Consider the following 13,266-nt stretch of genomic DNA (forward strand, 5'->3'; position numbering starts at 1 on the left):
GTCCCTGCCACTGAAAAGCATCCCCATAGCATGATGCTGCCACCACCATGCTTTACGGTAGGGATGGTGTTAGACGGGTGATGAGCTGTGCCTGGTTTTCTCCAGACAGCACTTTGCATTCAGGCCAAAGAGCTACATTTCGGTCTCATCAGACCACAGAATCTTTTACCTTATGCTTTCGGATTATTTTAATATGCCTTTTGGCAAACTACAGGCGTGTTGTCATGTGCCGTCTGGCCACTCTCCCGTAAAGCCCAGATTGGTGAAGTGCTGTAGAGACTGTGTTCCTTCTGGCAGGTACTCACATCTCAGTCCAAGTAACTCTGTAATTCTGTCTGAGTGGTCATTGGGTTCTTGGTCACCTCCCTGACCAAGGTCCTTCTTGCCCGGTTGCTCAGTATGGTCGGACAATCAACTCTAGGCAGACTCGGATAGTTCCATATGCTTTCAATTTCCCAGTGATGGAGACCACTGTGCTCTTGGAAACTTTTAACACTCTATGAATTGTTTTATACCCTTCCACAAATACACTGCTCAAAAAAATAAAGGGAACACTTAAACAACACAATGTAACTCCAAGTCATTCACACTTCTGTGAAATCAAACTGTCCATGTAGGAAGCAACACTGATTGACAATAAATTTCACATGCTGTTGTGCAAATGGAATAGACAACAGGTGGAAATTATAGGCAATTAGCAAGACACCCCCAATAAAGGAGTGGTTCTGCAGGTGGTGACCACAGACCACTTCTCAGTTCCTATGCTTCCTGGCTGATGTTTTGGTCACTTTTGAATGCTGGCGATGCTTTCACTCTAGTGGTAGCATGAGACGGAGTCTACAACCCACACAAGTGGCTCAGGTAGTGCAGCTCATCCAGGATGGCACATCAATGCGAGCTGTGGCAAGAAGTTTTGCTGTGTCTGTCAGCGTAGTGTACAGAGCATGGAGGCGCTACCAGGAGACAGGCCCGTACATCTGGAGACGTGGAGGAGGCCGTAGGAGGGCAACAACCCAGCAGCAGGACCGCTACCTCCGCCTTTGTGCAAGGAGGAGCAGGAGGAGCACTGCCAGAGCCCTGCAAAATGACCTCCAGCAGGCCACAAATGTGCATGTGTCTGCTCAAACGGTCAGAAAGAGACTCCATGAGGGTGGTATGAGGGCCCGACGTCCACAGGTGGGGGTTGTGCTTACAGCCCAACACCGTGCAGGACATTTGGCATTTGCCAGAGAACACCAAGATTGGCAAATTCGCCACTGGCGCCCTGTGGTCTTCACAGATGAAAGCAGGTTCACACTGAGCACATGTGACAGACGTGACAGAGTCTGGAGACGCCGTGGAGAATGTTCTGCTGCCTGCAACATCCTCCAGCATGACCGGTTTGCCGGTGGGTCAGTCATGGTGTGGGTTGGCATTTCTTTGGGGGGCCGCACAGCCCTCCATGTGCTCGCCAGAGGTAGCCTGACTGCCATTAGGTACCGAGATGAGATTCTCAGACCCCTTGTGAGACCATATGCTGGTGCGGTTTGCCCTGGGATCCTCCTAATGCAAGACAATGCTAGACCTCATGTTGCTGGAATGTGTCAGCAGTTCCTGCAAGAGGAAGGCATTGATGCTATGGACTGGCCCGCCCATTCCCCAGACCTGAATCCAATTGAGCACATCTGGGACATCATGTCTCGCTCCATCCACCAACGCCACATTGCACCACAGACTGTCCAGGAGTTGGCGGATGCTTTAGTCCAGGTCTGGGAGGAGATCCCTCAGGAGACCATCCGCCACCTCATCAGGAGCATGCCCAGGCGTTGTAGGGAAGTCCTACAGGCACGTGGAGGCCACACACACTACTGTGACTCATTTTGACTTGTTTTAAGGACATTACATCAAAGTTGGATCAGCCTGTAGTTTGGTTTTCCACTTAAATTTTGAGTGTGACTCCAAATCCAGACCTCCATGGGTTGATAAATTTGATTTCCATTGATCATTTTTGTGTGATTTTGTTGTCAGCACATTCAACTATGTAAAGAAAAAAGTATTTAATAAGAATACTTCATTCATTCAGATCTAGGATGTGTTATTTTAGTGTTCCCTTTATTTTTTTGAGCAGTGTATATGCCTCATCACAATTCTATCTCAGAGATCAAATGACATTTCCTTGGACTTCATGGGATAGTTTCTGCTCTGACATGCACTGTCAGCTGTGGAACCTTATATAGACAGGTGTTTCTTTCAAGTTTTCCAGATATGTAACTTTCAAAATACAGAAATCAACCCCCTATGATGCATTTTGCATTAGATGGGGATGATTTCTGCATTTTGAAAGTTACATATCTTGAAAACTTGATTGCTGACAAGCAAAACATTTTGGACTATGTCAACAATGGACTAATGAAACAAATACCAAAATATTGTTTTGGGGTGGAGTTTTCCTTGAATGTGGTCAAAAGCTTTAGAGAAATCAATGAAAAAACAGAAATGTGACTTTTTTCCCCCCCTTGAATCTATGATTATGGTTAAGGCAGCTCTGTTTCTTTCTGAACCCATTTTGCTCATCTGCTATGATATTGTGGTTTTCAGCCCAGTGTTTAAGTGCGGGTAAACAGAACACAACAAAATAGTTTATACATAGCAGAAGTCAGGGCTATACCACGATAGTTTATTGGGATCCTTTTGTCTTCTGAATTGGGTATGTTGATAATGCCGTATTTCCACATCTCTGGGATGACATTAAAAAAAAAAAAGTTTTTCAATTCAGTTAAGAACAAATTCTTATTTACAATGACAGCCTACCCCGGCCAAACCTGGACGACGTTGGGCCAATTGTGCGCCGCCCTATTGGACTCCCAATCACGGGCGGATGTGATTCAGCCTGCTCAAAGCGATAACCAAAGAGCTTGTACAGTACATTTTGGGCCTTACACATTCTTAACTGTTTGCAAACTGGTCACAATATCAGACACACTAATTGGCTGGTTTAAAGGAGAGTCAATATGCCTTGAGCCACTAACACTGGCTTTGTTGTACTGTGATGGGCTGTTTGGAACAGGCTTGCAATGTCATTTATCTATCTAGTACAGTGTGCTTATCAGTGCGAGAGGCTCCATCGGGCTCTAGGACTTCCCAGGAGATTAACTGGCGGCGTTCACTAGCCCGGCCAAGTTGGTTTAAATGCCAGAAAGCCTTTGGGTCAGATGTCTCTAGTTCTTGAATGTTTTCTTTTGTTTATGCCACCAGTGCTGCCGTTTAGCAGTCTGGACTGAGCGGTCAAACTGTCCCTAATTGAGGCCTCAGTTCACACCTTCAGTGGGACAGGTGGGCAGGCTTTCCATTCGTCCTCTGCAGAGCACAGGCAGTGATTTCATCTGACCGCCAGGCTTTTTTTCCCCCTTCCTTCTCTTATTAGACCTGCCAGACGTAATCACAATGTCCCTGTGAGGGATCTGGTCCCACATCTCCTGCTTTAAAGCCGACTTATGGTAAATCCAGCGTCTGTATTGGCCGTATAGCATTTACTGCGATGCAGCCTCTGCAGAAGTCAGGGCATTCATACGTATTGCGCTTCGCAAGCAGAGCAAAGCTGTTGTGAAGAAAGTTGTCAAGGAAGTGAGTTTGTGTTTATACAGGGCCTACTGCCTCTACTTACCGTCAAACAATCATGTCAGTGTGGAGCTACTGTATAGTAGGTTGGGTAGATCTGTAGGAAAGCATCAAATTTAATCCCTTTAATTTAATTTTAACCTCTACGGGATCAGTGTCACTAAACCGGGACAGTTGTTGCGCAATATGAGAATGTGACTAGAAAACTTTTCCAGGACATAGACATGTCTTATATGGGCAGAAAGCTTAAATTCTTGTTAATCTAACTGCAGTATCAAATTTACAGTAGCTATTACAGGAAAAAACATGCTATTGTTTGAGGATAGTGCACAACAACTATACACTTATCACGGCAACTGGTTTGATACATTCACCTCTGAAGGTAAATAATGTACTTCCATTCAGTAATCTTGCTCTGATTTGTCATCCTGAGGGTCCCAGAGATAAAATGTAGTGTAGTTTTGTTTGATAAAATCAATTTTTACATTCAAATGTAGGAACTGGGGTCTACAGTTTGACCCCATTGCTGTCTCTGGCTCCACACCCAGCCCAGCTGGCCATCTAGATGTGTGTGGTGTATAAGCTAAAGGTTAGTGTATAAGCTAATGATCCATCATGTATGACATTCCTGGGAGTGTGTAAACTTTTTTTTTTATTACCATAGCATTTTTGTATGTTCTCTGTATTTATGTACTTAAAGATGTATAAGTTGACCAATTCGGCACATTTGTGCAAACTCCTGGCAGACTTGATGCAAAATATTGTGTAATGAGGTAATTCTTCACTGGATCAGTCTGACACTTTGCACAGACACTGCAGCCATCTTGTGGACAAAGTCTAAATCACACCTAGGATCCTATCTTAATGTATGACCTTTCTCTTGCATTTCAAAGATGATGGAACAAAAAATAAGTTGAAAATGCATGTTTTCTTGGTTTGTATTTTCTTTTACCAGATCGAATGTGTTATTTTCTTCTACATTAATTTCACATTTCCACAAGCTTCAGTGATTCCTTTAAATTGATATCAAGAATGTGCATATCCTTGAAAAAAGGGTCCAATCCTTAAGAGGCAGCAAAATGTGAAAAAAAGTTTAAAGGGGTGGACTTTCTATAGGCACTGTATCGTGTGCAGTAGTTGCTCCTTTACTTTCCAAAGAGGTCTTTTTGAATTGTCTAAAGTTGTTATTTTGAAGAAAGAAACACTGATTTCTCAAAGGATACACATCTCCTCTGATTCAATAAACAACTGTTCAGATTCTCCCTCACTCCCTCACAGAAAAATTGTCTCAGACAAATTCAGCTGTTTGCAGTTAAAATCCAAGAGCTCCAAACCTGACAGCTATCTCTCCCTGTGTCAGTTATATTTTTACAGCCAGGCTTTCAGATCTGTTTCCATCTTCCTTAGTAGATTCATTTCTGCAGATAATAACTTAACTTAACTTATAACTTAATAAGGCTGCGACGGGAGCTTATTTTATTAATCTCTTAACTGAGGAGTAAACTCGGAGCAGTGTTGGTTAGAAATAATTCAATGAGATTTTAAACCCTCAATTAAGTCAAACAGCAGGGAGAGAGGAAATCCCATGGTGGCAGATTCATTAGTAATAATGGGTAATAATGGGTGACCGCATGTAATGAAGGCATTAGCCATAAAGCTCTCGGAGGCCCTCAGTGGTGACCACAATTACCAACACAAAGACATTTAATTTAGCAACGAGGGGTGGTGACGTGGACTCAAACATATGTATAGGAGCTTGTAAGGTATGGTGGATGAGTCGTGAGGGCTAGAGCATAGAATACCTTTCATGTTTCAAGGGAGCAAGCCAAGTAGTATAGTGCTGAAATGAACACGAATTCGATTCCAAAGTGGTCATGTTGTAGTATTTGCAGTGTGCTCAATTTGATATTTTTATCGCTGTAGCAGGAAAGTAGCTTTAGAAAATGATGCACTACATAGAGGCAAAGTCATTTGGTTTTAGGGTTTGAGTTGGCCAAGGACAGTATAACCAGTTCATGTGATCGCATTTCAGTTAATTTCAGTGTGTAAACAACATCCCAACTCCCTCTCCTCGAATTCCTCCAACTCTGGATCGAACTCTTTTAGAGATGCTTATGGATGCTTCCCGTCCAGATGGGATGCTATGTGGTTTGACAGTGGAGCTGGGGTTAGTGGTTAGTCTCATCAACCAGGGATCCACGGGATAGGGTCAGGAGTGAGTTTGGCAAGGCCCTTGCGAGTGACACTCTGCTCAGGGGCCATGACACGGCTGACTTTTTTGGATGACCCTGCCCCAAAACAGTTAGCTGCTCCATGAGTCACTGAACCATGGAGTATTTTTGTAGGGCTTCTATTTATGTTTATAACAATGTGCACATTGTGATTAATTAAGACCTAACCAGGTGAGGGGGTTCCTACTAATAAATCAAATACAAGGGAAAACCCTTAAGCCCTGTTTACACTGAAGGCTGTAATGCTTAAATCCGTTTTGCTTTTCAAATCCATTTTGGAATATTGACTGTCCCAAACAGGAAGTTACAGGTGACCAAATCGGATTTATGTGTGTTCAGACAGCAGCCATTTGCTGATATTTAAAATGTAACTAGGCAAGTCAGTTAAGAACAAATTCTTATTTACAATGACGGCCTACCAGGGAACAATGGGTTATAACTGCCTTGTTCAGAGGCAGAACGACAGATTTTTACCTTGTCAGCTCGGGGATTCTATCCAGTAACTGAAAGTTACTGGCCCAACGCTCTCACCACTGGGCTACCTGCCGACATGGCTACACTAGTTGTCATAGTAATGAAGGATGTGTGCGCAGTGGTGTAGGGAGATTAGTGGTGGTGCTCATGCTTCCTATCACTCAGAAGTTATGTAGCAAGCTAAGGTGACAACAATGCCGGCCACAGATGTTTCCTAGTTGCTTTGAATGTTCAAAATCATAGTGTTAGAACACTTTTTAAAGCCTCAAAGGATAAGATTATCCAACTTTCATAATGAGTCATTTTGACCAGCCACAGCAGTCAACTAGCTAGCTAGGTAGGTAGCTGTTTAGCTTTCTAGCACATTCACTAATTTGTTTAATAAGCTAGTTAGCTACCACATGTTGTTGTCAAACTGTCAACAGAGTAGCTAGCAAGCAACAAGATATGCCCAATAACAGTCTAAAAACGACTTGAGTACAAGTAAATCCCATTTGACCGTTCAGACACAAGCCGTCTGGCCAGGAATCAGATTTGTATTTGACTTCAAACCACCTACGAAGGTAGTTTCCACTGTGGCTTGAAATATCCGACTCCATTAGGTTTTTGGCTATTTAGACTTCAGGAACAGGGGATGAGTCACTTCAAACTGGCAATATGAACAAGGCTTAAGATACTCAGCCTTCCAGAAATTGAGTTTGACACCCCTGCAATTGCGGCATGACATAAGTTCCCCCCACATGCTTTCTTTGACTCACTGAACAATTTGCTCAATTCACCTCATTGCACCAGTGTTGCCTAGCGCTGCATCGCACCTGGCTAACAAAATAAGATTGAACTCAGGCCAATCAGTTTTTGATAGCAGAGCAGGAGGCTGTTAGCCTACCTCCTCCATCTTTGTCTAGCAAACTCTAGTTTTTCCTGCTTTGCAATTTGCCATTACTTTTTATGTGGTGGGCTGTTATTTCTTTCTCCTTACTGCAGTTCCAAGGAACACGTCTTGGCTGTTCTTGCCGCGTTAGCAGTACATGCCAGTGGCAGCTACATCTGTCACCACATCTTTATCTAGTTAACTCTGGCCAATTTCCATTTATCTTCATAAAGCCTGGCTCTCTCTTTCTAACTGCAGTTCAGAGAAACTTGGCCTAGAGAGTTGGCAGCCCGTCAGCAGCCGTGTTACCCCCCGATGTGCTGAAATCTCAGTCTGGCTCAGGAAATGGCTTTGCTCTCGACACAAACACATTTATTTTGTTGGTTTGTGGTTTCCTCCCTCCCAGAGACTCTCCGACGCAAAATGCTTTTGTTCCGCACCATTACTCCCCACGAGGAGCCACTATTCTTCTCCATCTGCTGTTCATGCACTAGTAGCTCTCTGTACCCCAAGACGCCTTTGCATCGTCCCGCCAAAACGGGATCAAACAGAATCAGTGACGCGCGTTGTCAATACCGGGCTCCACTGTTTGTCTGTCTGTCTGTCTCCTAGTCAGCCAGTTAGTCGGTCGATGTCTTTCTCCAGCCTCTCTAAACTACTGTCTACCATAAATATTTAGATCCCTACTCCCTTTGAGCACTTCAGCTCCAGTAAGCATTCTTCTTGACAGAAGTAGCTAATGCCTGTTTTGCTGGAATCCAATGCCCCCTGTCCTTTAGATGGTCCAATAATATCATGTCGCTTTCAACATTCTCAGATCGTGCCTTCTTTTATCTGTCCATCCGAAAGCCTTCACGTCACGTGAACATCCATGCCATGTGCAGGCGTTCTTTCATAGTGGTCCTTGCTAGCCTATGAAAGTTTGGGATGTGCATATCACTCATACACCGTGTGAAGAGTCTGGGGATTCTTTGAGGCAGAGAGGCCAGTACAACCCCCTCACAGATCTTGACCATGTACCCAGGTGTAAACCGAACCCAATTATCTTCTCTCTCCCTGAGGAGTATTAGGCAAGCTAGCTAACCCGTTTATACTGAGGGGCCAAATAAAAGATTAGCCTCCCCTAATAGGAAATGCTACATCCAGATGAGACCCTTGAGTGAGGCTAAAAACCTGGACTTCATGTACCATCATCCTCCTCTCCCAGATGTCATGACTACCAGCAGAGTGAGTCTGCAGTTAAGCCCTGAGGAAGAAACATCCATTCTGTGTAATTATAGAGGTTAATAGCGGCTGCCTGCCCTGAGCTGGGCATAACACCTGCATGTTTAATACAACTGGAGCCCATGTAAGGAGATTACCACGAGCTGAATCAACCTATATTGTTTTAATTTCTTTATTTACGTGGGTTCCATATTGTGTTTTTCAGTATGTTATATCAACTTTATCATTTTCCTGGTTGTATCTACTGTACATACGATGATATGCAAAAAATAACTGTTTCCCAGAGATGCAACGGCGAGATTAGACTCTGAGGTCATGGGTCATTGGTAAGTTTATCAGGAGCTATAACAAAGTGCAATGACGGTAACCAACTGCATTAATTAGCTACATTAACTTAGCAGCACTATATTAGTTGTATTTTCTTCCGGGTCCATTTTGATCCCTGGTTTCTACTTTGAACAGGGCTTCCTGAAGAGCGAGCGGGTGTCCAGGATGGTGCAGAGCGGCGGCTGCTCGGCCTGCGACTTCCGTGACGTCTTCAAAAAGAACATTGAGCGGCGGGTGCGCAGCTTGCCCAAAATCGACGGCCTGAGCAAAGAGACAGTGCTGAGCTCCTGGATCGCCAAGTATGACACCATCTACAGGGGGGATGAGGACATGTGGCGCCAGCCCCAGAGGATGCACCTCAGTGCCGTGTCCGAGATGATCCTCAGCAAGGAGCAACTGTACGAGATGTTCCAGCAGATTCTGGGCATCAAGAAGTTTGAGCACCAGCTGCTGTACAACGCCTGTCAGGTGAGCGATGGACCACATGCACGTATGCACGAACACACACACCCTCCCCCCCTAAATTTGTATTATCTATTTCTAGATTGTTGGAAGTGTTGCCTAGGTAACCACACAATGATTCATGCAAGGATACATTGTTTAATTACAATGCAATGCGCCCAATGCCCAAGTAATATACTATTGAGGATGTTGGAGTCAAATGTCCTTTAATCACCAGCTAATCACAGGTCTCTTTGAAGACATGTCTTTAAGGTCAGGGACTGATGAGACTTTTTAATCAGAGTTCTCCCCCTCACCTGTCAACTAAGGCAGGGGTGTCTTACCTTCCTCTTTACCTTTTACTAGGGGGTCTTCCATGGCCACCAATTAGTAGTAAGAGATGGCTGTAACTAGTTGGCATATGTTGGTGTGATCAGTGGTTACAGTCATTTGTAAACTGTAAACGGGTTGGGCTTATTCATCTAAAGGGTATATTTAAATACATGCCATTGCTGTCCAAAGTTTTGACTGTTACTGTATATTATTATAATTTTTATTATCATCCATAATGTGCTGTGAAGAACCTGATAAAGAATACATGTATCAGTGTCCCTCTGCAGTGAAATGTGCATTAAAATGTGTTGTTATACAGTTCCCCTGTAAATGAGATTTAGGCATTTAAATGTCAGTCCTAATGGCTTTAAAGGCTGACAGTGTTCCCATGTGTAATACTTTGAATGATTTCAAATAATGAGACCTGCAGACACTAGACCTTGGGATGAAAACAGATGTGTGCGCAAAATTTGAGAGAAAAAAACTTTTTGTGCTCATGGAACATTTCTGGGATCTTTTATTTCAGCTCATGAAAAATGGGACCGACACACGTTGTGTTTATATTTTTGTTTTAGTGTATTTAGCAATCTTATTGTTAAGGGGAAGAAGTTGTTCAGGAGCCTTTTGGTCCCAGACGTAGCACTCCGGTACCGTTTGCTGTGCCGTAGTAGAGAGAACAGTCTATGACTTGGGTGGCTGGAGTCGGACTATTTTTAGGTCCTCCTTCTGACACCGCCTGGTATAGAGCTCCTGGATGGCAGGGAGTTCGGCCCCAGTGATGTACTTGGCCATACGCACTACCCTCTGTAGCGCATTGCCGATGGATGCTGAGCAGTTATCATACCAAATCTTTTCAGCCTCCTGAGAGGGAAGAGGCGTTGGTGTTCCCTCTTCACAACTGTGTTGATGTGTTTGGACCATGATAGTTCTTTAGCGATGTGGACACCTAGGAACTTGAAGCTCTCTGCCCGCTCCACTACAGCCCCGTCAATGTGAAGGGGGGCGTGTTCGGCCCTTTGTTTCTGTTGTCCATGATAAGCTCCTTTGTCTCTCCCACGTTAAGGGAGAGGTTGTTGTCCTGGCACCATCGTTGTGTCATCGGCAAACTTGATGATGGTGTTGGAGTCGTGTGTGCGGCCACGCAGTCGTGTGTGAACAGAGAGTACAAGAGGGGACTAAGCACGCTCCCCTGAGTGACCCCTGTGTTGAGGGTCAGCGTGGCGAATGTGTTGTCGCCTACCCTTACCACCTGGTGGTGACCCTTCAGGAAGTCCAGGATTCAGTTGCAGAGGGAGGTGTTCAGTCCAAGGGACCTTAGCTTAGTGATGAGCTTGGAGGGCAATATGGTTTTGAACATTGAGCTGTAGTCTATAAACCGCATTCTCACAAGTGTTCCTTTTGTCCAGGTGGGGAAGGGCAATGTGGAGTGCAATAGAGAGAGTGTCATCTGTGGCTCTGTTGGGGCATTATGCGAATTGAAGTGGGTCCAGGGTGTCTGGCATGATGGTGTTGATGTGAGCCATGACCAGCCTTTCAAAGCTTTTCATGGCTACAGATGTGAGTACACTACGGGGCAGTAGTCATTTAGACAGGTTACCTTGGCATTCTTGGGCACAGGGACTATGATGGCCTGCTTAAAACATGTAGGTATTACAGGCTGGGTCAGGGAGAGGTTGAAAATGTCAGTGAAGACACTTGCCAGCTGGTCAACGCATGCTCGGAGTACACATCCTGGTAATCTGTCTGGCCCTGTGGCTTTGAATGAATGTGAATGTTAACCGGTTTAAAGGTCTTACTCAGATCGGCTACGGAGAGCGTGATCACACAGTTACCCGGAACAGCTGATGCTCTCACGCATGGTTCAGTGTTTCTTGCCTCGAAACAAGCGTAGAAGGCATTTAGCTCGTCTGGTAGGGTCACGTCACCAGGCAGCTCTCGGCTGGGTTTCCTTTTGTAATCTGTGATAGTTTGCAGGGCTTGCCACATCCGACGAGCGTCAGAGCAGGTGTAACCTTTATTGGTTCATTGGAGGGCGTACAATATTTTTTTCCAGTGTCTGATTTAGTGTCCCGCTCCTTTAACCTTTTCACACTTACCAACACAGGGGTGTGATCATTCTACAGTGGTCCCTGTATCGTACGATCAAACCGATGTGATTAGAATGCTTATTTAGAACGGCCAGTTTCGAATGACGCAAGAATCAGCATTTGAGTTGGCCATAAACGCAGTCCTTACAAAGTTATGTCCAGATTGTGAGCAGTATTTTTGGATGCAATGTTCAGACATTAACAGAAGTATCTACAGCATAACACAATTATCCAAATTGAAAAAATTTAGGCTACATTTGTCTTAGCGCTAACTGAGGAAAGATCGACATAACATAATTGGTCATTTTTATACCTCTCTGCTGACAAACTACAATATGAATTAGCTAATAGCAATTACTATTATAATTAATCACATCACGGGTGAGCTCACCATTGATCGAAATAATTGAGTAAAACACTATCTAGAAATCGAAAGTAATCTGACGTTGGGTAGTTTCTGTGCTCCGCCATGCTTTTTTTCTCTCACAGAAACCAAAGATAATAAGGGAAGACAAGATGAGTTTGGTCTGTTTATAGTATGCATGTTGAAGGGGGTGTGTCGTCTACCATCATTCACATCCCACCATTCACTTCCGGAAGTTCTCAAAAAATGAGTGAACTCACCTCATTTTGTTATAACTTCTTATGGCTGAGATCCCGTTACCGGGAGCGATATAACAACATCCAGTGAAAGTACAGGGCACCATATTCAAAAGAACAGAAATCTCATAATTAAAATTCCTCTAACATACAGTGCCTTGCGAAAGTATTCGGCCCCCTTGAACTTTGCGACCTTTTGCCACATTTCAGGCTTCAAACATAAAGATATAAAACTGTATTTTTTTGTGAAGAATCAACAACAAGTGGGACACAATCATGAAGTGGAACGACATTTATTGGATATTTCAAACTTTTTTAACAAATCAAAAACTGAAAAATTGGGCGTGCAAAATTATTCAGCCCCTTTACTTTCAGTGCAGCAAACTCTCTCCAGAAGTTCAGTGAGGATCTCTGAATGATCCAATGTTGACCTAAATGACTAATGATGATAAATACAATCCACCTGTGTGTAATCAAGTCTCCGTATAAATGCACCTGCACTGTGATAGTCTCAGAGGTCCGTTAAAAGTGCAGAGAGCATCATGAAGAACAAGGAACACACCAGGCAGGTCCGAGATACTGTTGTGAAGAAGTTTAAAGCCGGATTTGGATAGAAAAAGATTTCCCAAGCTTTAAACATCCCAAGGAGCACTGTGCAAGCGATAATATTGAAATGGAAGGAGTATCAGACCACTGCAAATCTACCAAGACCTAGCCGTCCCTCTAAACTTTCAGCTCATACAAGGAGAAGACTGATCAGAGATGCAGCCAAGAGGCCCATGATCACTCTGGATGGACTCTAGAGATCTACAGCTGAGGTGGGAGACTCTGTCCATAGGACAACAATCAGTCGTATATTGCACAAATCTGGCCTTTATGGAAGAGTGGCAAGAAGAAAGCCATTTCTTAAAGATATCCATAAAAAGTGTCGTTTAAAGTTTGCCACAAGCCACCTGGGAGACACACCAAACATGTGGAAGAAGGTGCTCTGGTCAGATGAAACCAAAATTTAACTTTTTGGCAACAATGCAAAACGTTATGTTTGGCGTAAAAGCAACACCCTGAACACACCATCCCCACT

General features: G+C 44.0%; 1 protein-coding gene across 1 annotated transcript in view; it reads left to right on the forward strand.

Annotated features, from left to right (window-relative positions):
- LOC139369640 (calcium-dependent secretion activator 2-like) overlaps positions 1-13,266 on the forward strand; it is a 237,517-nt gene that overhangs the window by 72,042 nt on the left and 152,209 nt on the right. Inside the window, exon 3 of the mRNA XM_071108908.1 lies at positions 8,860-9,192. Coding sequence (XP_070965009.1) covers positions 8,860-9,192 — 333 coding nt within the window. The remainder of the gene's footprint in view (positions 1-8,859; positions 9,193-13,266) is intronic.

This window comes from Oncorhynchus clarkii, chromosome 2 (assembly GCF_045791955.1).
Source record: "Oncorhynchus clarkii lewisi isolate Uvic-CL-2024 chromosome 2, UVic_Ocla_1.0, whole genome shotgun sequence".
NCBI classification, from domain to species: domain Eukaryota; kingdom Metazoa; phylum Chordata; class Actinopteri; order Salmoniformes; family Salmonidae; genus Oncorhynchus; species Oncorhynchus clarkii.